This window comes from Oncorhynchus clarkii, chromosome 5 (genome assembly GCF_045791955.1).
Source record: "Oncorhynchus clarkii lewisi isolate Uvic-CL-2024 chromosome 5, UVic_Ocla_1.0, whole genome shotgun sequence".
Lineage (NCBI taxonomy): Eukaryota > Metazoa > Chordata > Actinopteri > Salmoniformes > Salmonidae > Oncorhynchus > Oncorhynchus clarkii.
Window position 1 is genome coordinate 33,253,580 of NC_092151.1, and position 24,600 is coordinate 33,278,179.

Here is a 24,600-nt window from a genome sequence, read left to right on the forward strand (position 1 = left end):
GTGTGAGCAGCATCAGAGATAGGAAGTTACTCAGTGTTACGCCACTGCACTATATCAGACAGGATGTGAAGGAGATGGTTAATATCAGACAGAACTCTGCTTGGTCAATGATCTTCAGAAACACTGTTCATCAGAACAGAAGTGTCAATGTCTGAACATAGTAACGTGCAGTACACTTATAGTCACCATTTTCACCCCTCTGTTATTGGCCAAACAGTATCTAATCAAGTTGAAGATATTGAGGATGTGTGTGTGTGTGAAGTGTGTGTTAAATGTCTGTTCATGGCCACTCTATGTCCTGGTACATCACTTGGTAATACCACAGTAATATCATTACTTCCACACACGTTATATTACTCTCTTTTTGTTGATTGTAGAATCTCTAGAGCTCTCGAATGTTTCCATGAAAATAATTAGCACATTTTCAGTTAGAGTTAATGATTTGTACGTCTGGGGTTTATTTGGGTAATTTTAGCATCATGGTTTTACAGCATCCTGAAAGATACATGGCTTCTAAGAAGGACATGTTTCCATTGCCGTACTAATGGTTGGCTATCCAGTCATTACTGTCGCGGGGTAATTCAGCTAAAGCCCTTAGTAACTGTAGGAATTCCAGTGATAACAACAGAGTTGTGCTGATTAGTGTCTCGTAGCGCTCCCTGTGAGGCTACACGGTGTGAGAGGGGGTTTTCACATCAACATTATCAGAGCTGTTTCAGCAGCAGAGCTAAGTGCACTTTTTCCTGCTCTTACTTAGTGCACTTTCTCTTGCTAAAACAAACTGGCTCTTTATTCTGCTGCACTGCTACATTTTGCATTAGAGTTATGCTAGCTCTGAGCAGTTGGGGGGGGGGGGGCATGAATTAAAGCACTCCTGTGTGTTAGTGGTGCAGGATCCAGCAGCGACAGGTTTTAGATCTGAAACACAGGCAGTCTGCTACTGGAACTACTGCCCAGCTGTAGTTAGCATTAAACCTCCCAGTCAGTTTATCTGCATGGATACATACTCAGCCATTTCTGTTTGCTGTTGGACTCAAACGGAGTTCTGCTCTCCCTATACCAGAGCTCACATTCATCGTTCTCTTGCTGATCAGCAGAGCTGGTTGATGACGTTCAGTAACTACATTTCCTCACATTTCTGTTTCCCATTTCTGTAATCTGATGAAGTGTGCATATGTTTCGGACGTCCTGAGTGTCAGGGGGTCGGAGTGGCATTGTGACCTGTCTGTGGTTGTGTTTGTGTGTGTTGATGTTCCAGCTGAACTCCCCGATGAACTCGGTCAGCAGCTCGGAGGACATCAAGCCCCCCCTGGGTCTCAACGGGGTGATGAAGGTGCCCGCCCAGCCCTCACAAGGGTGCATGCCCCTCTCCCTCACCAAACACATCTGTGCCATCTGCGGGGACCGCTCGTCAGGTCGGTGCCCTAAGGTTACATATACACACATACCCAAACACACACACAAACCTCTGACACGTCATCTGTGGAGACATCCACACCACCATGGTCATCACAATTTCACAATTTCACACACACACACACACACACACACACACACACACACACACACACACACACACACACACACACACACACACACACACATATACACACACATATACACACACACATGCACATATACACACACACACGCACTTATACACACATGCACACACACATGCACATATACACACACACACACACGCACTTAAACACACACACACACACACACACACACACACTCACACACACACACACACACACACACACACACACACACTCATATACACACACACACACACGCGCACTTATACACACACGCTCACACACACACACACACATATTCCCACACACATATACACACACACACACACACACACACACACACACACACACACACACACACACACACACACACACACGCTCTCATCACAAACAGTCACAGCCTCACTGACAGGCTCACTAATACACCATATATACTGTACTACTTAACCCAGCTAAGAGGAAGTATAAGGTGTGTCTATGACAGTGGCTGCTGAGGGGAGGAAGACTCATAATAATGGAGTGTAAATGGCTGAAATAGAGTGAATGGAATGGGACTGACAACCAGGTGTTTGAACCCATTCCATTCACTCCATTTCGGCCATTATTATGAGCCGTCCTCCGCACACCAGCCTCCACTGGTATACCAGGAATGAAAGTGTCTGGTGTGAGCAGCATCAGAGATAGGAAGTTACTCAGTGTTACGCCACTGCACTATATCAGACAGGATGTGAAGGAGATGGTTAATATCAGACAGAACTCTGCTTGGTCAATGATCTTCAGAAACACTGTTCATCAGAACAGAAGTGTCAATGTCTGAACATAGTAACGTGCAGTACACTTATAGTCACCATTTTCACCCCTCTGTTATTGGCCAAACAGTATCTAATCAAGTTGAAGATATTGAGGATGTGTGTGTGTGTGTGTGTGTGTGTGTGTGTGAAGTGTGTGTTAAATGTCTGTTCATGGCCACTCTATGTACTTTTTAAAATGAAACTCAGTGAAGATGGCCTGTCTGTCCCCAGGTAAACATTATGGAGTGTACAGCTGTGAGGGCTGTAAAGGCTTCTTCAAGAGGACAGTGAGGAAGGACCTGACCTACACCTGCCGAGACAACAAGGACTGTCTGATCGACAAGCGCCAGCGCAACCGCTGCCAGTACTGTCGCTACCAGAAGTGTCTGGCCTGTGGAATGAAGAGAGAAGGTACAGCACATGCCGTTGAGGATAAAGGCCCATTTACCCTCTCTCTCTATCTATCTTTGTCTCTCTCTATCCATCTTTATCTCTATCTCTCTCTCTCTGTCTCTTTATATCTCTATCTCTCTCTATCTTTATAGCTCTCTATCTTTATATCTCTTTCTCTATATATCTTTATATCTCTATCTCTCTCTGTATATCTCTATCTCTCTCTCTTTATCTCTCTCTCTCTCTCTTTATCTCTCTCTCTCTCTTCATATCTCTATTTATCTCTCTCTTTATATCTCTCTATCTCTCTCTCTTTATCTCTCTCTCTCTCTTTATATCTCTATCTCTCTATATATCTTTATATCTCTCTCTTTATATCTCTCCCTCTCTCTTTATATCTCTCTATCTCTCTCTCTTTATCTCTCTCTCTCTCTTTATATCTCTATCTCTCTATATATCTTTATATCTCTCTCTTTATATCTCTCCCTCTCTCTTTATATCTCTCTCTCTCCTCATATCTCTATTTCTCTCTCTCTTTATATCTCTATCTCTCTATATATCTTTATATCTCTCTCTTTATATCTCTCCCTCTCTCTTTATATCTCTCTCTCTCTCTCTTTATCTCTCTCTCTCTCTTCATATCTCTATTTATCTCTCTCTTTATATCTCTCTATCTCTCTCTCTTTATCTCTCTCTCTCTCTTTATATCTCTCCCTCTCTCTTTATATCTCTCTCTCTCCTCATATCTCTATTTCTCTCTCTCTTTATATCTCTCTATCTTTATATCTCTATCTCTCTCTCTTTATGTCCCTCTCTCTCTTTATATCTCTCTCTCTCTTCATATCTCTATTTCTCTCTCTCTTTATATCTCTCTATCTTTATCTCTCTCTCTCTCTCTCTTTATATCTCTCTATATATATATATATATCTCTCTCTCTCTCTCTCTCTCTCGCTCTCTCTTTATATCTTTCTCTCTCTCTATCTTTATATCTCTCTCTCTTTCTCTATATTTATATCTCTATCTTTCTCTCTCTATCTTTATATCTCTCTCTCTTTATCTCTCTCTCTCTCTCTATCTATCTTTATATCTCTATCTCTCTCTCTCTTTATATATCTCTCTCTATATATATCTCTCTCTCTTTATATTTCTATCTCTCTCTCTTTATCTCTCTCTCTCTCTCTTTATATCTCTATCTCTCTCTCTATCTTTATATCAATTCAATTCAATGGGCTTTATTGGCATGGGAAACATGTGTTAACATTGCCAAAGCAAGTGAGGTAGATAATATACAAAAGTGAAATAAACAATAATCAATATCTCTATCTATCTTTATATCTCTGTCTCTCTATCTTTCTCTCTCTGTTTATCTTTATATATATCTCTCTATCCATCTTTATCTCTCTCTCTCTCTATCCATATTTTTCTCTCTCTCTATCCATCTTTATCGCTCTCTATCTCTCTCTCTCTCTCACACACACACATGCACACACACAAGAACCCCCTGTGTCAGTCTTGTCAGAGTTAATCGTTTAGCTCCTCATGTAGAGATCTCGGAGTGTGTTGAGATCACTTGTGTGATAATGAGAGCTCCACTCATCCGCCTCTTTATTACTACTGAATGAAGAGCACTAGTTGCAGAGGACTCCGCATTACTGACTTCCTCAGAGGCGCTCAGCATTGAAATGAGATGCTAATGGAAGTCTTAATTACTGGTTATTCAGATCAGGGCTGGTTCATTGACACGACTTTAGCTTCAGAATGTTTCAGTGATTGTTAGCATTCATAGGCAGACCTATTCATGATTTCAGATTCCCCTTGAAGAACAGTGATTTACCACGAGGGAGGGTAGGAGAATAAATGGAGGGGGGGGGGGGGGGGCAGCGAGAGTGGAGGGAGAGAGAGATGAGACAGAGAGAGGAAAGAGAGAGTGGAGAGAGAGAAAGAGCACAAGCTGTTGCCCTCAAAAGAGGTAGTTTTAGTACTTTGTAAGAGAGGAGGATATTAGTACTCTTAGCACAGTTCTCCATCAGAGCAGTGGAATCACTATCTACATTGAGCGATTGTTCTGCAATACTATTTTAACTCAGTCACAAAATATTCTGGCTTTAGAGACACAATATGGTATTCCAGGTATTTAGGGACATAATCGGAAGCACACAGTCCAGTTTCATATCAGAAATCACTTTATGTTAGGATCAGCTTTCCCTATTCTGAACATTAACCACCGCACCAGGCAAAAACAATACAAAACAGATCCTACACCAGCATGAACAGAATGCTATCACACATCATTAGCCTTTAGCCCGGTGTTCAGTTGTTCAGCCCCAACCATAACCAATGAGCATCAGACGCAGAACAAAATGAAAGCAGAGGAAAAGAGAAAACAAGAGAGTCTAGGATAAGTACATTCTGAGAGCTTTTCTTTCCTGGGCCAATTTGTCTTGACCTCAACATGCACCCCTCCCCCTCATTATCCCTCCCTCCCCTATTCACTCTTATTTATATCATCATGGGGCTCAACCTCTGTTCAAGGATATGATCATTTACTGCCTTTCACCTCACTGTGCTACCTAAGCCCCCCTGTACCCTGAGGCAGGGGGAGAGCCAGGCAGCGGTAGTCCAGAAGGCTCAGCGAATGCACAGAAAAACTGGATTAAATGAATTGATGCTCTCCCAGTCAGAGGAAGGGAGAAATAAAGCATGATTTCAGCCCTCCTCACCTCTCTCTGACTCCAGCACAACTATTCTACCCTTGGGCTGACTTCCACCGCCAGACAGCAGTTCCTCTAAAATGGGGCCCCTCGTCCCCCCCTCATCGTCCCCTCCTCCTCTCCCCTGTCTCCCCCAGCCTCCCCGTTCTCCCCTTCCCAGAACCCCCACCCCTTTGATTCAGCATTTGGAATAGAAACAGAAGGAAAAAGAAGAAAAGAGAATATGAAGTGTCGTGGTCTAGGTGTGTAGATGTGTGTGTCTGGGTGTGTAGATGTGTGTGTCTGGGTGTGTAGATGTGTGTGTCTGGGTGTGTAGATGTGTGTGTCTGGGTGTGTAGATGTGTGTGTCTGGGTGTGTAGATGTGTGTGTCTGGGTGTGTAGATGTGTGTGTCTGGGTGTGTAGATGTGTGTGTCTGGGTGTGTAGATGTGTGTGTCTGGGTGTGTAGATGTGTGTGTCTGGGTGTGTAGATGTGTGTGTCTGGGTGTGTAGATGTGTGTGTCTGGGTGTGTAGATGTGTGTGTCTGGGTGTGTAGATGTGTGTGTCTGGGTGTGTAGATGTGTGTGTCTGGGTGTGTAGATGTGTGTGTCTGGGTGTGTAGATGTGTGTGTCTGGGTGTGTAGATGTGTGTGTCTGGGTGTGTAGATGTGTGTGTCTGGGTGTGTAGATGTGTGTGTCTGGGTGTGTAGATGTGTGTGTCTGGGTGTGTAGATGTGTGTGTCTGGGTGTGTAGATGTGTGTGTCTGGGTGTGTAGATGTGTGTGTCTGGGTGTGTAGATGTGTGTGTCTGGGTGTGTAGATGTGTGTGTCTGGGTGTGTAGATGTGTGTGTCTGGGTGTGTAGATGTGTGTGTCTGGGTGTGTAGATGTGTGTGTCTGGGTGTGTAGATGTGTGTGTCTGGGTGTGTAGATGTGTGTGTCTGGGTGTGTAGATGTGTGTGTCTGGGTGTGTAGATGTGTGTGTCTGGGTGTGTAGATGTGTGTGTCTGGGTGTGTAGATGTGTGTGTCTGGGTGTGTAGATGTGTGTGTCTGGGTGTGTAGATGTGTGTGTCTGGGTGTGTAGATGTGTGTGTCTGGGTGTGTAGATGTGTGTGTCTGGGTGTGTAGATGTGTGTGTCTGGGTGTGTAGATGTGTGTGTCTGGGTGTGTAGATGTGTGTGTCTGGGTGTGTAGATGTGTGTGTCTGGGTGTGTAGATGTGTGTGTCTGGGTGTGTAGATGTGTGTGTCTGGGTGTGTAGATGTGTGTGTCTGGGTGTGTAGATGTGTGTGTCTGGGTGTGTAGATGTGTGTGTCTGGGTGTGTAGATGTGTGTGTCTGGGTGTGTAGATGTGTGTGTCTGGGTGTGTAGATGTGTGTGTCTGGGTGTGTAGATGTGTGTGTCTGGGTGTGTAGATGTGTGTGTCTAGGTGTGTAGATGTGTGTGTCTAGGTGTGTAGATGTGTGGATGTGTGTGTGTGTATAGGATGTGTGGATGTGTGTATCTAGGTGTGTAGATGTGTGGATGTGTGTGTCTGGGTGTGTGGATGTGTGTGTCTGGGGGACTGTTTCTGTTTATTGGGGAATCTAGAAGGTAGAATAAGGAGAAACCCAGAGTCGGTGCAGAGCAACCACTTTTATATGAACACACACACCTCTCTCCCAAATCGTCTGAGGGTGGAGGTGCGGTTTGGCCTGCCTCGGCCACAGTGAGCCTCTGTGTCTGCTCAGCACACAAACCACTTCCTGTGTCTCCCTGCCAAGCCAATCACACAGCAGATCCAACAAGGCCCTGCTTTACCCAGAGACTTAGTGAGACTGTTATTTACTGGACAGAATAAAAACCACATTATATTGGACAAAGTCCCCATTTAATGTGTGTGCTCCAGTCAGTCTGTCAAAGCCATTCAGTCACAGTGTCTGTGGTAAACATGCAGGGCCTAAATGAGGAGTGACATCCCATACATTATTAATGTCTAAATATATGATGGCCGTGGAAGGCGCTTGTTGTTTGTTATGCTCTGAATAGACCCATCTCTTTGATATCAGACAGCTGAAGAGGGGTCCTTGTATGGAGTGATATGTGTATGTTGTGTTTACACAGTACTGTGTTCCCTTTCATGTCTCTATTCATGTCACCTGTAATTATGGGGACTGTTTAACTCTGTCTTTACATCAGAGCATGTTATAATAATTGTACACACTCTCTATTTACATATGTATACACACACACACACAATACAGGCATAAACACTGCACACACTAGACAACACCGCAGCAGCAGTAGTGACCGGAACCAGTTTTGTTACACACAGCCGTCCAGGAGGAGCGCCAGCGGGCCAAAGAGCGCAGTGAGAACGAGGTGGAGTCCACCAGCGGCGTCAACGAGGACATGCCCGTGGAGAAGGTCCTGGAGGCAGAGCTCGCTGTGGAACCCAAGACCGAGACCTACATCGAGACCAACCTGGGCATGCCATCCAACTCGGTGAGTCACTACGCCGTACTGTGTGGCTCTGCAGAGCAGGAGCCGCTTACACACTCACTTATGTACAAACACGCCAACATACTTATCCGCGTGTGTACATGCACATGTGGATGTGAGCGGAGTTGAGTGGTCGGAAATCCCGCTCATCGGTGCGCACCGGTGCTCAACATCCTTTCCAACCGCTCCGCTATAAACCGCTCTGAGCTCACAGGGAAAAAAACTGCCGCTCATTAAAATCACAGTTTAACCAACATCCTTCTTTGTGACTACCTGGACCTGCCATTTGGTTTTGAAGTATTGAATCCAAACCATAGGATTTTTATGAAAAGTGATTTAATAAACATGAAAAGATGAACATATGAAGAGCTCATAATTTCAAATAGGCTACAGCAGTGGTTCCCAAACTTTTTATAGTCCCGTACCCCTTCAAACATTCATCCTCCAGCTGCTTACCCCTTCTAGCACCAGGGTCAGCACACTCTCAAATGTTGTTTTTTGCCATCATGGTAAGCCTGCCACACACACACTATACGATACATTTATGAAACATAAGAAGGAGTGTGAGTTTTTGTCACAAGCTTGTGGGAAGTGACAAAGAGCTCTTATAGGACCAGGACACAAATAATAATTTATTTAGCCATCTCACATATAAAACCACAGGTTAATGAGAAGGGTGTGATTGAAAGGATGCACATAACACAGTCTGTGCCTCTATTTAGTTTTCATGCTAGTGAGGGCCGAGAAATCCACTCTCACATAGGTACGTAGTTGCAAAGGACATCAGTGTCTTAACAGGGATTTTCCAAGGCAAGAAACTCTGAGTGCAGCCCAATCCACAAATCTGGCAGTGGCTTCTGATTAAATTCAATTTTCACAGAACCGCTTGTTGCAATATCGATGAGGTTCTCTTGTTCAGATATCGGTATGTGGGCTGGAGGCAGGGCATGAAAGGGATAATGAATCCAGTTGTTTGTGTCATCGGTTTCGGGAAAGTACCTGCGTAATTGCGCACCCAACTCACACAGGTGCTACGCTATATCACATTTGACATTGTCCGTAAGCTTGAGTTCATATGAACACAAAAAAATCATACAATGATGGAAAGATCTGTGTGTTGTTCTTGTTAAAGCAGACAGAGAAGAGCTCCAACTTCTTAATCATAGCCTCAGTTTTGTACCGCACATTGAGTATAGTTGCGGAGAGTCCCTGTAATACTAGATTCAGATCATTCAGGCGAGAAAAAACATCACCCAGATAGGCCAGTCGTGTGAGAAACTCATCATCATCCAAGCGGTCAGACAAGGGAAAATTATGGTCAGTAAAGAAAACTTTAAGCTCGTCTCTCAATTATAAAAAACATGTCAATACTTTGCCCCTTGATAACCAGCGCACTTCTGTATGTTGTGAAAGCGTTACATGGTCGCTGCCCATATCATTGCATAGTGCAGAAAATAGTTCAGGAGCCTTACTTTAACAAAGTTAACCATTTTCACTGTAGTGTCCAAAACGTCTTTCAAGCTGTCAGGCATTCCCTTGGCAGCGAGAGCCTCTCAGGTGGATGCTGCATCGGGAGCAACTGCTTGCATGAACAACACTTTGTTGTATTAAATCATTATAGTCTGTAAATTGCACATATAGGCTGTGATTTTGAATTAATTTTTTAGAAACACAAATTTGGTCAGAGTCTGTGGCTTCAGGCTCATTTGATGGTGCCTGGAGAGAAGGCCAGCAGCGGACAATATCCTCTCCACACTTGCAGGGCCACTGGGGATGCTAAATACCCTTTGGGCCACTCTTGCCAGGCTGGGCAGAGATGCAGAGTTTATTTAAAACATTTTTTAGTCCTAAAGTTTTTAGGCAAAATTACCCAATCAAAACAGAAAGCTTGTTGAAAGTTGGAATATGCCAGGCCTATTGGGACAAAATCAATTATGACCTATTGTATAGATAATAAAACAACAATGAACCAAACTTTTAAGAGTTCTGAATTTTAGTTTATAAATACTTTGCTACAATGACACAGTTATCTTCTCAGCTCGTTCCTTTCTTTTAGCATGTGCATGTAGTAAGTACACCATCATGCTTTTAGGGTACGTGTCTTTTCAGATTCCACAATGATTATTTAGTTGTGAACACTACATCACCTCTCTTGGTTCTCATCTTTGTAAGTCACCTGGATTTAGCACCTGTGTGTTTTATCAGTTTCTTTATGAGAATATTTAGCGAACTCCTGTAAGTGTTGTCATCGGTGGAAGGCGGTGAGGACCCAAGCGCAGCGTGGTAAGTGTTCATGATGATGTTTAATAAAACTCAGAACACTAAACAATAAATTACAACGTGAATTTACAAAACCGAAACAGTACCGTGTGGCCCAAACACTCACACGGAAACAAACACCCACAAACCAAAAGTGAAACCCAGGCTCCCTAAGTATGATTCTCAATCAGGGACAACAATTGACAGCTGCCTCTGATTGAGAACCATACTAGGCCGAACTCAAAAACCAACATAGAAAAACAAACATAAACTGCCCACCCCAACTCACGCCCTGACCATACTAAAACAAAGACAAAAACAAAGGTCAGAACGTGACAACTCCATGACCGTCGCTAGAGCAAATGGCTATAGCAGCACACAAGTAGACTACAAATGCATCCTGGGGCGGGCATGTCCTGAGCGAAATTGGAGCGGGCTAGGATCTCGCTACACGCTCCAGTCAAATTGGGTACGCTGCGCCCCTCGCTCCGCTCTAGCTCCGCTCTAGCTCCGCTCACAAATTCTGACATGCACACACACACTCACACAGGATCTTAATTTGATCACCCTGTTGTAGGATAAATGTTTAACTTGTAGTGTTTTTGAGGTTTAAAAAGACTTCTGAAGTTTGTAATTTCCACTTTGAAATTTCTGACTTTCTGATTTTTCATTACGCAAAATGTGTCGACTGCTACAAAAATGTTAATTCATTATAATCCACTTCGCATTTCCTGTTGCTGTTTCCTGTTGCTGTAGGATTATTTTCCTGCTGTAGCAAACTGGCTCAAATGAAGGTCCTACATCTGTGTTAGCCGTTTTCACCCATTTCCCCTTGGTACGATACAGGTACTTTGTGCCTCAGCCTCTGGCATGTGTGTCTTTGCAATAATGGACATTAATAACATGTAATCAGTGTTATCACAACAATTTGCCACATAATCAGAGTTCAATTATGCTGCAATCTAACAATCTCCATTATCCTCTCTGAATGACCCTGGACTCCCCAGGGTCTTGCTTGATTAACAGGGAGCAGCCATTAGCCAACGTGGTAGTGATATTATTATTCCATTTTTTTCTCCAGTTTTTACGTGTTACATCTCTGTAGTGAAAGATGAGCAGAGGCTGTGGTTGTCATTCTCTTAGGATGGGAGCTATCCAGGGCTCTGCCACCTGATGCCTATCACTGAGATGAACAAGGTAGCTGTGACTATTCTACATCCATATCCTATGTGCTCCTTGTATGGCACCTTACATCACAAGTCCACTAGTTCACCTGTGCACCCTGACATCTGCAGTCTTCCAGGCACCCACCTAAGCTATGTGAGGCTCTCTCTGTTCATTCTCTAGACTCTCTCTGGCTCAACCATGAATAATACAACAGCCAGGCTGTTCCTGACAGCATCCCACCAAGCTCTGGTTTTCTCAGGAATCCTACCGGAACGACAGACAGAGAGCAGTTGTGCAGGAGAGGAAAGGAGGGAGAGCGAGAGAGAAAGAGCGAGAGAGAGTGCTTCTTCTGGGACTCATCTGCTCTGGGTGGGTGGGGGGAAATGTCCTGTGAAGTGAAGGTAGAACTCTGAAGGCTGTTATGTGAGTAAATGAGAGCCATCTTTGGGAAGAAGGAAATGTACGTGATGAGCGTTGACATTAGGGAGGAGAGAAGGAGAGGAGAGGGGATGGGAGCTCTGGTGGTGTGCTGTGGTGGCTGTACGTCTGGGCCGTGCCTTGCTGTGGTGGCTGTACGTCTGGGCTGTGCCTTGCTGTGGTGGCTGTACGTCTGGGCTGTGCCTTGCTGTGGTGGCTGTACGTCTGGGCTGTGCCTTGCTGTGGTGGCTGTACGTCTGGGCTGTGCCTTGCTGTGGTGGCTGTACGTCTGGGCTGTGCCTTGCTGTGGTGGCTGTACGTCTGGGCTGTGCCTTGCTGTGGTGGCTGTAAGTCTGGGCTGTGCCTTACTGTGGTGGCTGTACGTCTGGGCTTTGCCTTGCTGGGGTGGCTGTACGTCTGGGCTGTGCCTTGCTGTGGTGGCTGTACGTCTGCTGGGGCTCTGACGCCAACAGGGGCGCCCTGCAGGAGAAGGAGGAGGAAATCAAGCTTTTCTAGAAATCTAGCTTTGATAAAGGTAGATAAATATCTTGCAGGAATTGTTTTCAGTTGTCTTGGTAGTTTTCTAGTAATACAAGTAATTTCTATTGGATCCATATTTTTTGATTTTCCTTTACTTCTTGCTATGATTTAAAGTGATGATTGTAATGGGGAGTTGTTGTTCAGTAGGCCATGTAGATTGGGTAATATGTGTCATTGTATTTCATCTAAATTGCCATAGCTATAGACAACTTCTGAGAGACCACTTAGTTCCCTGTCCACTGATATTTCAGTTGACTCTGAAAATGATCATCATAATCATATGAAAAGTTAGGAATACAGTACCAGTCAAGAGTTTGGACACACCTACTCATTCAAGGGTTTTTCTTTAATTGTACTATTTTCTACATTGTAGAATAATAGTGAAGACATCGAAACTATGAAATAACACATATGGAATCATGTAGTAACGAAAAAAGTGTTAAACAAATCAAAATATATTTTACATTTGAGATTCTTCAAATAGCCACCCTTTGCCTTGATGACAGCATGGCACACTCTTGGCATTCTCTCAACCAGCTTCACCTGGAATGCTTTTCCAACAGTCTTGAAGGAGTTCCCACATATGCTGAGCACTTGTAGGCTGCTTTTCCTTCACTATGCAGTCCAAACCATCTCAATTGGGTTGAGGTCGGGTGATTGTGGAGGTCAGGTCATCTTATGCAGCACTCCATCACTCTCCGTGTGTTGGGTCATTGTCCTGTTGAAAAATGATAGTCCCACTAAGTGCAAACTAGATGGGATGGCGTATCGCTGCAGAATGCTGTGGTAGCCATGCTGGTTAAGTGTGCCTTGAATTCTAAATAAATCACAGACAGTGTCAACAGCAACGCACCCCCACATCATCACACCTCCTCCTCCATGCTTCACGGTGGGAACCACACATGCGGAGATCATCCGTTCACCTACTCTGCGTCTTATAAAGACACGGCGGTTGGAACCAAAATCTCAAATTTGGACTCTTCAGACAAAAAGACAGATTTCCACCGGTCTAATGTACAATGCTCATGTTTCTTGGCCCAAGCAAGTCTTTTCTTCTTACTGGTGTCCTTTAGTAGTGATTTATTTGCAGCAATTTGACCATGAAGGCCTGATTCATGCATTCTCCTCTGAACAGTTTATGTTGAGATGTGTCTGTTACTTGAATTCTGTGAAGCATTTATTTGGGCTGCAATTTCTGAGGCTGGTAACTCTAATGAACTTATCCTCTGCAGCAGAGGTAACTCCTTTCCTGTGGCAGTCTTCATGAGAGCCAGTTTCAAAGTTCTTGAAATATTCCGGATAGATTGACCTTCATGTCTTAAAGTAATGATCAACTGTCATTTCTCTTTGCTTATTTGAGCTGTTCTTGCCATAATATGGACTTGGTATTTTACCAAATAGTGTTATCTTCTGTATACCACCCATCATACCTTGTCACAACACAAGTGATTGGCTCAAATGTATTAAGAAGGAAAGAAATTCCACAAATGAACTTTTAACAAAGCACACCTGTTAAATGAAATCCATTCGAGATGACTACCTCATGAAGCTGGTTGAGAGAAAGTGTGCAAAGCTGTCATCAAGGCAAAGGGTGGCTACTTTGAAGAATCTCAAATATAAAATATTTTTAGATTTGTGTAACAATTTTTTGATTACTACATGTGTTATTTCATAGTTTTGATGTCTTCACTATTACTTTACAATGTAGAAAATAGTAAAATAAAGAAAAACCCTGGAATGAGTAGGTGTGCCCAAACTTTTGACTGGTACTGTAGATTAAACAAGGGCAGAGCGGCACAGTCAGTGTTGGAACGTGCGGTGTCCTCTTGGCAGGCAGTCTCTGTGATTAGGAACCCCTCTGGTCCGGGGACTGTCTCCCCCCCCCCCCCCCCCCCACTCCTTTAGGAGGCACTGCCCCGTGTGTTAATGAGTCCCAGGGTCGGGGCCCCTGAGTGCACACCATGAATGGGCACCGCCACTGTCTAATGGTTGGGGTTTGACCAAGCTGAATAAAGTGTGCTTATCTCATGGTGACCTAGAACAGGAGTTAAACAGGCGTTAGTAACATGCCTCCAGTCAGACAAGCCAGGGCCTTCTCTTCAAGGAGGGAGGGGGTTTGGGGGGGGGGACATGCTATCATTTTGCCATGCTGTGGAGTTTTTCCTTCCACTGTCTGTCTCTCTCTATATATAAATATCCCTCTCTCCTTCTCTATCCCTTTCTCTCATTTTGTCTTGTGTGTGTTTTCCAACCTTGCTGTGCTTGAATCTGCCAACTTTATTTGTCTCTCTCTTTGGACAGACACAGGAGAGAGAGAGACAAGCAGATAGGCGTGCTAACGTTATTTAGAGGGTACTTGGTTGATGTCTCAATATACTCTTCTACAACTCTAAGAGCCAATTATGAGGACTTTACACAATTTAGTTGGGAATTTGGATTATGGACTAATCATCTATTAACTACCACATTCCTCTTTGTTGTCACGCAGCTGTAGTTTAAGCAGAATATGAAACATTTAAAAGCCAGTCTCTTGTCTCCACGAGTTATAAAAAATTCATAGGACAGTATGCAAGCCAGGCATTTCTGTGAGAGGAGTGGCTATCCACTGTGAATAATGCAAACCAAAGCCTTTAATTCAGTCTGGGGAAAAAATACACTCTTGTTTGTGGCAGGCATTAAGAGGTGTCCTCAAAGCGGCTCTCGTAAGCCCAAACGCTCTCACTCTTTCTCTACATCGCTCCCTCAGGGGAGGATTTTGCCTCTCCCTCTCTCCTCCCCCTGCTCGACACGTTTTCAGAAAGCGATCAGCTGGCCCCCTATCCTCCAGAGGATGTTCACAGAGAAGAAATGTAAAATAGTTTCTCTCACAGACACGGTGGTCCCTCACGGCTTGTTCCACACATGCACAGAATAGTGAACTCATAGGTTCATGTCATTCTCATTGTCCCAGACCTCAGAAGGCATTGTGATCTCTTCCACTGTGACACTGTGACCCATAACACCCATAACACTGTGACTCCCCATAACACCCATAACACTGTGACTCCCCGGCTGTCACGTTACAGTAAGGACAGTGAGTTAATGTGTGATCATGGTAGGAGTGTGGTCTCTGATCCTTCCTGTCATCTTCATGGTGTATACAGTGAGAAACAAGGTCAGTGTAAACATGGCTAAGAGAGCCATGCAACATTCATGAGCCTTCACCGTGTTTCACGAGAACTCTGGGAGTTGTATTCTTTTGAGGGACCTCGACAGAGACACAACATACAGCCCCTTTTGTTTTGGTTTGTTTGGGCTGCGGCTGCCTTTTGGAATGAATTAGCGGATTTGTTTATGGGTTTGGAGGAGAAATACAGGCAAAAAACTGTCGCGCTGAGCCGCATCGTCCACATTGTCTCCCACGGAGATCAGATTGTGAAATATTTATAAGATGCTTTTGTTCTCTGCCCAAAGAAAATCTACTTTCAGTTTTCAAAACAGTACCGGCTTTGTGTCTGGTTAACTGTTTCATACGGTTTCATATTTCAAGTGTGGGTAGTCTTCGGTCTAAGCATTAGAAGTAGAGGACGACTGAAAAGAAGGAGAGGTGGAATGAGTTCTCCTCATCTTACACTAATCTTCTCCAGAGAGCTGTATTTCATGTTGGGATCCTCCGAGCTTTCAGCATCGATCTGTGGGATTTGGGGAGAGTGAGAAGTTGGGGAAAAGTTTACAAGGCTTTTGTTGTTGTAGATTTGGCTCAGACATACTGAGAATCGGAGCATCATAATATAAATGTGATCCATCCCCAGTTAACGTTATGTTTTTGTGATTGATAATACTAGCTAGGGTTCCATCCACTTTGGGAGTTTCTTGCGAATATTCAAAAATCCACATGAAAGAAAATGTGCACATTTTCCCACCAGTGGTGTGTTTCCACCATACTGACTTGATGCAGATAAAAATCAGTGCGTGATGACGTAGGTCACACAAAATGCCATATTAGTGTGTAAACTGTTCGGATGCTACAAACAAAAGTTGGCAGATCGGCTGTACTGACTTCAGACGAGTCGCGTTACACTTGTGGGGGTATTAGAGCAAAATAAGTTTGGACGCTACAGACAACCTTGTGAGAAGACAATTTTTTGGGGATGTCTCGTGGTCTGACTAACACCGCTCTAGCTCTGTCACCTTTCACCACAGATGTCTCATGGTCTGACTAACACCACTCTAGCTCTGTCACCTTTCACCACAGATGTCTCATGGTCTGACTAACACCGCTCAAGCTCTGTCACCTTTCACCACAGATGTCTCATGGTCTGACTAACACCGCTCTAGCTCTGTCACCTTTCACCACAGATGTCTCGTGGTCTGACTAACACCGCTCTAGCTCTGTCACCTTTCACCACAGATGTCTCGTGGTCTGACTAACACCGCTCTAGCTCTGTCACCTTTCACCACAGATGTCTCATGGTCTGACTAACACCGCTCTAGCTCTGTCACCTTTCACCACAGATGTCTCGTGGTCTGACTAACACCGCTCTAGCTCTGTCACCTTTCACCACAGATGTCTCATGGTCTGACTAACACCGCTCTAGCTCTGTCATCTTTCACCACAGATGTCTCGTGGTCTGACTAACACCGCTCTAGCTCTGTCACCTTTCACCACAGATGTCTCGTGGTCTGACTAACACCGCTCTAGCTCTGTCACCTTTCACCACAGATGTCTCGTGGTCTGACTAACACCGCTCTAGCTCTGTCACCTTTCACCACAGATGTCTCGTGGTCTGACTAACACCGCTCTAGCTCTGTCACCTTTCACCACAGATGTGTAAATGTTACGTTGGCAGATGCGGTGGATTGAGAAGCATCCAGTGCAAAGACGGATATCTCTAGCTTAAACTAACAGTCTTGTTCTGAAGCCATTTCAGCGTTGCTTTGGCTGTATGCTTGGGGTCATTGTACTGTTGGAACGGAAATCTTCGCCCCAGTCTAAGGTCGTTTGTACTCTGAAGCAGGTTCTCATTACGGATTTGCCTGTATTAGGCTCCATTCATTGTTTCCTCTATCCTTATCAGTCTCCCAGTCCCTGCTGCTGAAAAGCATCCCCATGGCATGATGCTGCCACCAACATGCTTCACGGTAGCGATGTTGTTAGACTGGTGATGAACTGTGCCTGGTTTTCTCCAGACATAGCGCTTTGCATTCAGGCCAAAGAGAAACATTTTTGTTTCATCAGACCACATAATATTTTGAGTCTTTCCTGTGCCTTTTTGCAAACTCCAGGTATGCTGTCATGTGCCTTTTTGCAAACTCCAGGTATGCTGTCATGTGCCTTTTTGCAAACTCCAGGTATGCTGTCATGTGCCTTTTTGCAAACTCCAGGCATGCTGTCATGTGCCTTTTTGAAAACTCCAGGTATGCTGTCATGTGCCTTTTTGAAAACTTCAGGTATGCTGTCATGTGCCTTTTTCTCAGGAGTGGCTTCTGTCTGGCCACTCTCCCATAAAGCCCAAAATGGTGAAGTGCTGTTGTCCTTCTGGCAGGTTCTCCCATATCAGCCAAGGAACTCTGTAGTTCTGTCAGAGTGGTCATTTGGGTCCTTGGTCACCTCCCTGATCAAGGTTGGTCGGACGGCCAGCTCTAGGCAGAGTCTGGCCAGTTCAATATATTTCATTTCACAATGATGGAGATGACTTTGCTCTTCGAAACTTTCAACACTCTATAAATGGTTTTATACCCATCCCCTGTCGAACCTTTATAGACATGTGTGTTTCATGTCCAATTTAATTGGATCAATCAAGTTGTAGTGACATCTCAAGGATGATCAAAATAAATTGGATGCACCTGAGCTCAATTTGGAGTATCAAGGTATCTGAAGGCACTGTAAGTCATTAAACAAAATTGACAAAAATGTTCAGCAAATGTAAATGCCAATGTACCAAATGACAATTCTAGCAATGCACTGTATGTGGTACGTGCAAACACACACACACACACACACACACACACACACACACACACACACACACACACACACACACACACACACACACACACACACACACACACACACACACACATACACACACTTATAAAGTTAAATAAGGTTTTAACAAAATGTCCATATCAACTATCTCATGTGGCTCAGTTGGTAGAGCATGTCGCTTGCAACATCAGGGTTGTGTGTTTGATTCCTACTGGGGACCAGTATGAAAATGTATCCTCTCACTAGTGTATGTATGTTGTGTGGATAAGAGTGTCTGCTAAATGACTCAAATGGAAACAGTTGAAATGACTGAAAAATGCAGTCGAAAACGTCCAAAAATTGCTTCGTCAAAATGAAATTCTAGCTTGATAAATGTAACATCATGTTCATTCAACAGTAGCCTAAATTGCAAGGGAAATCCATTTAGACTGTTCTTTACCTGTAATGAAGACCATTTGTCTGTCCTTCAGGCCAGTGAACCTCTCTGTGACAGCATTGTAGAAGTCACAGATGCACACAGCAGGCCCACTGTCCCCAAGGCATCCTTCAGTTCCATTTTCACACAGAAACAAAAAGTCACAGAAACCGTAGCTGGTAGTACAGTTCTCCCGCGCAGCACACAGGTAGGCAGCTCCATCCATTAGGTTCAAGCACGTAGAGTCATTGTAGTTAGTCACATCCATCTTGTAGAACTCAAGTAAAACTCCAAGATGTGTAAAGAATAAAGAGTATTAATTAGTCATTAATTTTCAGACAAGTAGACAACTGTTTGCCTGCCAGACATTTAGCAGTGAGGGAGATGGTGGTTGCCTTGCCTGTCCATGAATAAAGTTGTTGTCTACGTTAAGCTGCCTCTGTCTGCTCTAAACTTTACTTATAGTTGATGCGCCATTTGGAGAGTTCAAAGAGTGGAACATTTCATTATTCCAACTTGGAAAATTCTTTGAGGTGCAGTATAGTGTCTATTTGTCAGGTTGTTTTTGCTAGCTAGGTAGCTTCCTTCAGTCTAAGGGATGCAAGCTCAAAATTCTGTAGACCCAAATGTGCAGAGCTCACCCCAGGTTAATTAATACCCACACAACATGTTTAGGCAATACGCAAGCGGAAGATAGGAAATAGTCTCAATGCAACACATGAAGATACTTCAAGCTAGGCAAAGCAGTGACACCTATGCTGACCCTGTCCATTAACAGTGACTGGGGTCAGGAATGGCTGTGCGCGCCAACAATTTGAATGGATGGAAAGGGAGGAGGGGATATCCTGAGATTTTGAGCATAAAAATCAACAGAATCATTTGAGATTTAAAAAAAATGTAATTGTATTTTAAATGTGGCTTTTCATAACAGCTTTTTAAAATGAGATTATCACAGGGTAAGCACTTCGTACCATACCTACCCTGACTGCACGTCACTGGTATGTGTACATTAGAAGTTAGAAGTCCTCTTCACTGCCCATGGTTTCCTCCCAGGTTAAGTGAGGCCTTCAGTTTGATGGCTTCTGACACTTGAGGTTTCTTTGTTTTTGTCCATTCACAACCACATTTCCATCCTACAATATCTCCCTCTCTCTCTCTCTCTCTCTCTCTCTCTCTCTCTCTCTCTCTCTCTCTCTCTCTCTCTCTCTCTCTCTCTCTCTCTCTCTCTCTCTCTCTCTCTCTCTCTCTCTCAGCTTTAACGTCCCTCCTCTCTCTTCAGTTCTCTTTTTCATGTTAACTCAAAGCATAAACACTGTCTATTCTCCTCTCTCTTGAACATGAGGACACCTTTTCAGCCTTCGACAATGTACTGTACATTTGTACCTTTTTCATACAGACTTTTCTTTTTTCTTTTTACCCCTTTTTCTCCCCAATTTCGTAGTATCCAATTGTTGTAGTAGCTACTATCTTGTCTCATCGCTACAACTCCCGTACGGGTTCGGGAGAGACGAAGGTTGAATGTCATGCGTCCTCCGATACACAACCCAACCAGCCGCACTGCTTCTTAACACAGCGCGCATCCAACCCGGAAGCCAGCCGCACCAATGTGTCAGAGGCTGGCACCTGGCAACCTTGGCTAGCGCGCACTGCGCCCGGCCCGCCACAGGAGTCGCTGGTGCGACTCCTGTGGGAGGAGATCCCTACCGACCAATCCCTCCCTAACCCGGACGACGCTAGGCCAATTGTGCGTCGCCCCACGGACCTCTCGGTCACGGCCGGTTACGACAGAGTCTGGGCGCGAACCCAGGGACTCTGATAGTACAGCGCCCTTAACCACTGCGCCACCCGGGAGGCCCCATCCAGACTATTCTCTGTCAGAGATCAGGAATATAACCCTGGTGTAGTGGTGAGTGAGCATACTATTTCTTAAGACCCATTCTCTCACACTCACTCATGAAATGAATTGACACTTGAACGCCCAAACACTTGTTCCTTAACTGTGTGTCAGGTGGAGCTCTTTTGGCTCTCTGTCTGAACACTCAAAATAGTCTTCTGTCGGTAGAAGTGTCCTGAAGGAACTGCCTGCTTGGAGAGAGTCATTTGTTACTGCTGATTCTCTGCAGTTATTTCCTCCTCGGGCTGGGACAGAATCACTGTTTGTTTTCCTTCCTGCTCGCTCCTCAGAGGAGATCATTCACTTGGCTAGGGTGTGTGTGTGTGTGTGTGTGTGTGTGTGTGTGTGTGTGTGTGTGTGTGTGTGTGTGTGTGTGTGTTTGTGTGTGTGTGTGTGTGTGTGTGTGTGTGTGTGTGTGTGTGTGTGTGTGTGTGTGTGTGTGTGTGTGTGTGTGTGTGTGTGTGCGTGCGTGCGTGCGTGCGTGCGTGTGTGCAAGGTCTTGGCTCAGAGGAGCAGCGAGCGGAGCAGGCTGGTGCTCCTCTAAAACTCGGTGGTGTACTGCTGTGACTGAAAAGCTCTATCTACTGGAGAGGACAGCTCCACATGAAGCTCAGCTGCCACACCAAAACATACACTTAGCAAGCACGCACATGCACATACAGAGTGCATAAGTACGATTACACACACAACCACACACACGTCACAATGTATCTTTCAGTCTTTCTGTGCTAACCATATTTGTGACAGCAAGCCTTCCCATGTGTCTTTCAACAGCCCAACGACCCGGTGACTAACATCTGCCAAGCAGCCGACAAGCAGCTCTTCACACTGGTGGAGTGGGCCAAGAGGATCCCCCACTTCTCTGAGTTGCCCCTGGACGACCAGGTCATCCTCCTAAGAGCAGGTCAGTTCAACACAACTATAAGACCACATCAGCATCCCCCATAGGCAGGCCACTGCAGCATTATGGGCTTTGTAGGCTATTTGAAGGCTATTAGCCTAACAAATCCTCTGTCATATTCTTTATGTATGCGGTCATCATTTTTGAGGAAGTCTTCAGTGTTTTCCCTATATGTTGCCCTTGCTGATTGCTTGTCGCTTCAAATTACACAGTTCACTTCCAAACTCACTCTTAAGGAAGCCCATCCAGCTCTCTAACCCTATCCTACCCCCTCTTAGCGTTCTCCTTCTGGGTACCCATAGTGATGGAGAGAATGGTGTAACACTCCACACTGCCCTCTCCCACCTGGACAAAAGGAACACCTACATGAGAATGCTGTTCATTGACTACTCAGCATTCATAGTGCCCTCCAAGCTTATCACTAAGTAAAGGACCCTGGGACTGCACACCTCCCTCTGCAACTGGATAATGGACTTCCTGACGGGACACCCCCACGTGGTGAGGGTAGGCAACAACACATCCACCACGCTGACCCAAAACACTGGGGCTCTTCAGGGGTGTGTGCTTAGTCCCCTCCGGTACTTCATGTTCAAAGGAAATGGAGGGCCAAACACATGCCCCCATTCAGATCAGCGGGGCTGTAGTGGAGCGGGTTGAGAGCTTCAAGTTTCTCGGTGTCCACATCACTAAGGATCTAGCATGGTCCAAACACACCAACACAGTCGTGAAGAGGGCTCGACAACACTTTTTCCCACTCAGGAGTCTGAAAAGATTTGGCTTGGGCCCTCAGATCATCAAAATATTCTACAGCTGCACAATTGAAAGTATGTTGACTAACTGCATCACCGCTTGGTATGGCAACTGGTTGGCATCCGACCGCAAGATGCTACAGAGGGTAGTGCGTACGGCCCAGTACATAACTATATTTTCTATGGGATTGAGGTCAAGGTTTTGTGATGGCCACTCCAATACCTTGACTTTGTTGTCCTGAAGCCATTTAGCCACAACTTTGGAAGTATGCTTTGGGTTATTGTCCATTTGGAAGACCCATTTGCGACAAAGCTTTAACTTCCTGACTGATGTCTTGAGATGTTACTTCAATATATCCACATAATTTTCCTTCCTCATGATGCCATCTATTTTGTGAAGTGCACCGGTCCCTCCTGCAGCAAAGCACCCCCACAACATGATGCTGCCACTCCCGTGCTTCACGGTTGGGATGGTGTTCTATGGCTTGCAAGCCTCCCCATTTTTCCTCCAAACATGACGATGGTCATTATGGCCAAACAGTTCTATTTTTGTTTTATCAGACCAGAGGACATTTCTCCAAAAAGTACGATCTTTGTTCCCATGTGCAGTTGCAAACCGTAATCTGGATTTTTTTTATGGTGGTTTTGGAGCAGTGGCTTCTTCCTTGCTGAGCGTCCTTTCAGGTTATGTTGATATAGGACTCGTTTTACTGTGGATATAGATACTTTTGTACCTGTTTCTTCCAGCATCTTCACAAGGTCCTTTGCTGTTGTTCTGGGATTGATTTGCACTTTTTGCACCAAAGTGCATTCAGCTCTAGGAGACAGAACGCGTCTCCTTCCTGAGCATTATAACGGCTACGTGGTCCCATGGTGTTTATACTTGCGTACTATTGTTTGTACAGATGAACGTGGTACTTTCAGGTGTTTGGAAATAGCTCCCAATGATGAACCAGACTTGTGGAGGACTACAATTATTTTTCTGCGGTCTTGGCTGAGTGGTTGAAAAACAAGTTTTAATGACTCCAACCTACGTGTATGTAAACTTCTGACTTCAACCGTACCTCAATTACCTCGTACCCCTGCACATTGACTTGGTACTGGTACCACTAGTTATCATTACTCATTGTGTATTTATTATTACGTGTTTTACTTTTCTATTTTTCTCTATTTTCTTTCTCCCTGCATTGTTGGGACGGGCCCGTAAGTAAGCACTTCACTGTTAGTCTACACCTGTTGTTTACGAAGCATGAGACAAATAACATTTGATTTGAGAGAGAGACCTTCTGTTCTGAAGCTAGCTGAGAGGGTCCTGTCTCCTCTTCTCAGTGCTCAGCTCAGGTCTTCTATAAATAACCAGTTTAGTTCTGCTGTCTCTCAGATGAAAGCATCCCAGCCCCTCTCATTCCCAACTCAACTCTGGGGAGAAGTGTGGAGTTTTGCTAGACAGAACAGTTAAAGGAGCCCTGTCACTCAAACGGCACAGAGCTCTCTGTTTCTTACCCTCGCTTGGCATATCAAGTGTGTCACCTTTTATTGGGATGGCAGGCGCAGTTCACCCTGTTAAACACTTATCTCTCTGGAAAGCACATCTGAGATAGGTTGCTAATAACCCAGAGCCTATGCATGAAAGAGCTTTCTGGTTTGACTATTCAGCCCAGATTGATTCATCGGAATTCCCTTGCCTTGTTGTCAACACAATTGTCAACTTTGAATGTTGAATATGACGTGAACTTTGTAATAGGTTTTCCCTCTTTATCTCTCCTTATTCTTCCTTCTCTCTCTTCCCTCAGGGTGGAACGAGCTCCTCATCGCATCCTTCTCGCACCGTTCGATAGCGGTGAAAGATGGGATCCTCCTGGCAACAGGGCTACACGTCCATCGTAACAGCGCCCACAGTGCTGGAGTGGGAGCCATCTTTGACAGGTAGTCATCATCACCCTGTTGGCACTGCCTTGATACAATCAGCTTTGTGAAATACATTTCTGTTGGTTGCTGTGTTATTCTTTATTACTAAGATTCCACGATTAGGGTAGGCCCTGACCTGTAACAGTGAAAATGGAGATGGAGACCTGTCAGAGTTTCTGAAGAAATCAATTTATGTGCGTTCCTGAAGAAATCACACTCTTTTGACATGCAATTCCACGGCAGACTGTGACAATTCCAAGGCCGATATTTACCTTCTTTTCCATTAATCACATTTGATGCCTATTGTGGCATCGTTCATTTTTCAGTCACATTTGTATTGACAGATGAATAGAAAAGAACAGTATCAAGTATTCCTTCTCAGTGTACACAGACATTGATCAAGCCATCCAGTGTGAGATCAATCCAACAGATAGTCAGTATTGTAAACTCTAAACCCTGTGGCCCCCTGGCGTGCTGAGTCG

At 44.6% G+C, this 24,600-nt stretch overlaps 1 protein-coding gene across 4 annotated transcripts in view; it reads left to right on the plus strand.

The window, feature by feature from the left end:
- The window catches only part of LOC139408672 (retinoic acid receptor RXR-alpha-A), a 158,492-nt gene that overhangs the window by 123,088 nt on the left and 10,804 nt on the right, over nucleotides 1-24,600 (plus strand). For 2 of the 4 annotated variants that reach the window (XM_071152856.1, XM_071152859.1), the window contains exons 4-8: nucleotides 1,259-1,415; nucleotides 2,567-2,746; nucleotides 7,719-7,903; nucleotides 21,335-21,464; nucleotides 24,004-24,136. In XM_071152856.1, coding sequence (XP_071008957.1) covers nucleotides 1,259-1,415; nucleotides 2,567-2,746; nucleotides 7,719-7,903; nucleotides 21,335-21,464; nucleotides 24,004-24,136 — 785 coding nt within the window. The remainder of the gene's footprint in view (nucleotides 1-1,258; nucleotides 1,416-2,566; nucleotides 2,747-7,718; nucleotides 7,904-21,334; nucleotides 21,465-24,003; nucleotides 24,137-24,600) is intronic. The other 2 variants (XM_071152858.1, XM_071152860.1) reach the window with 1 other exon arrangement.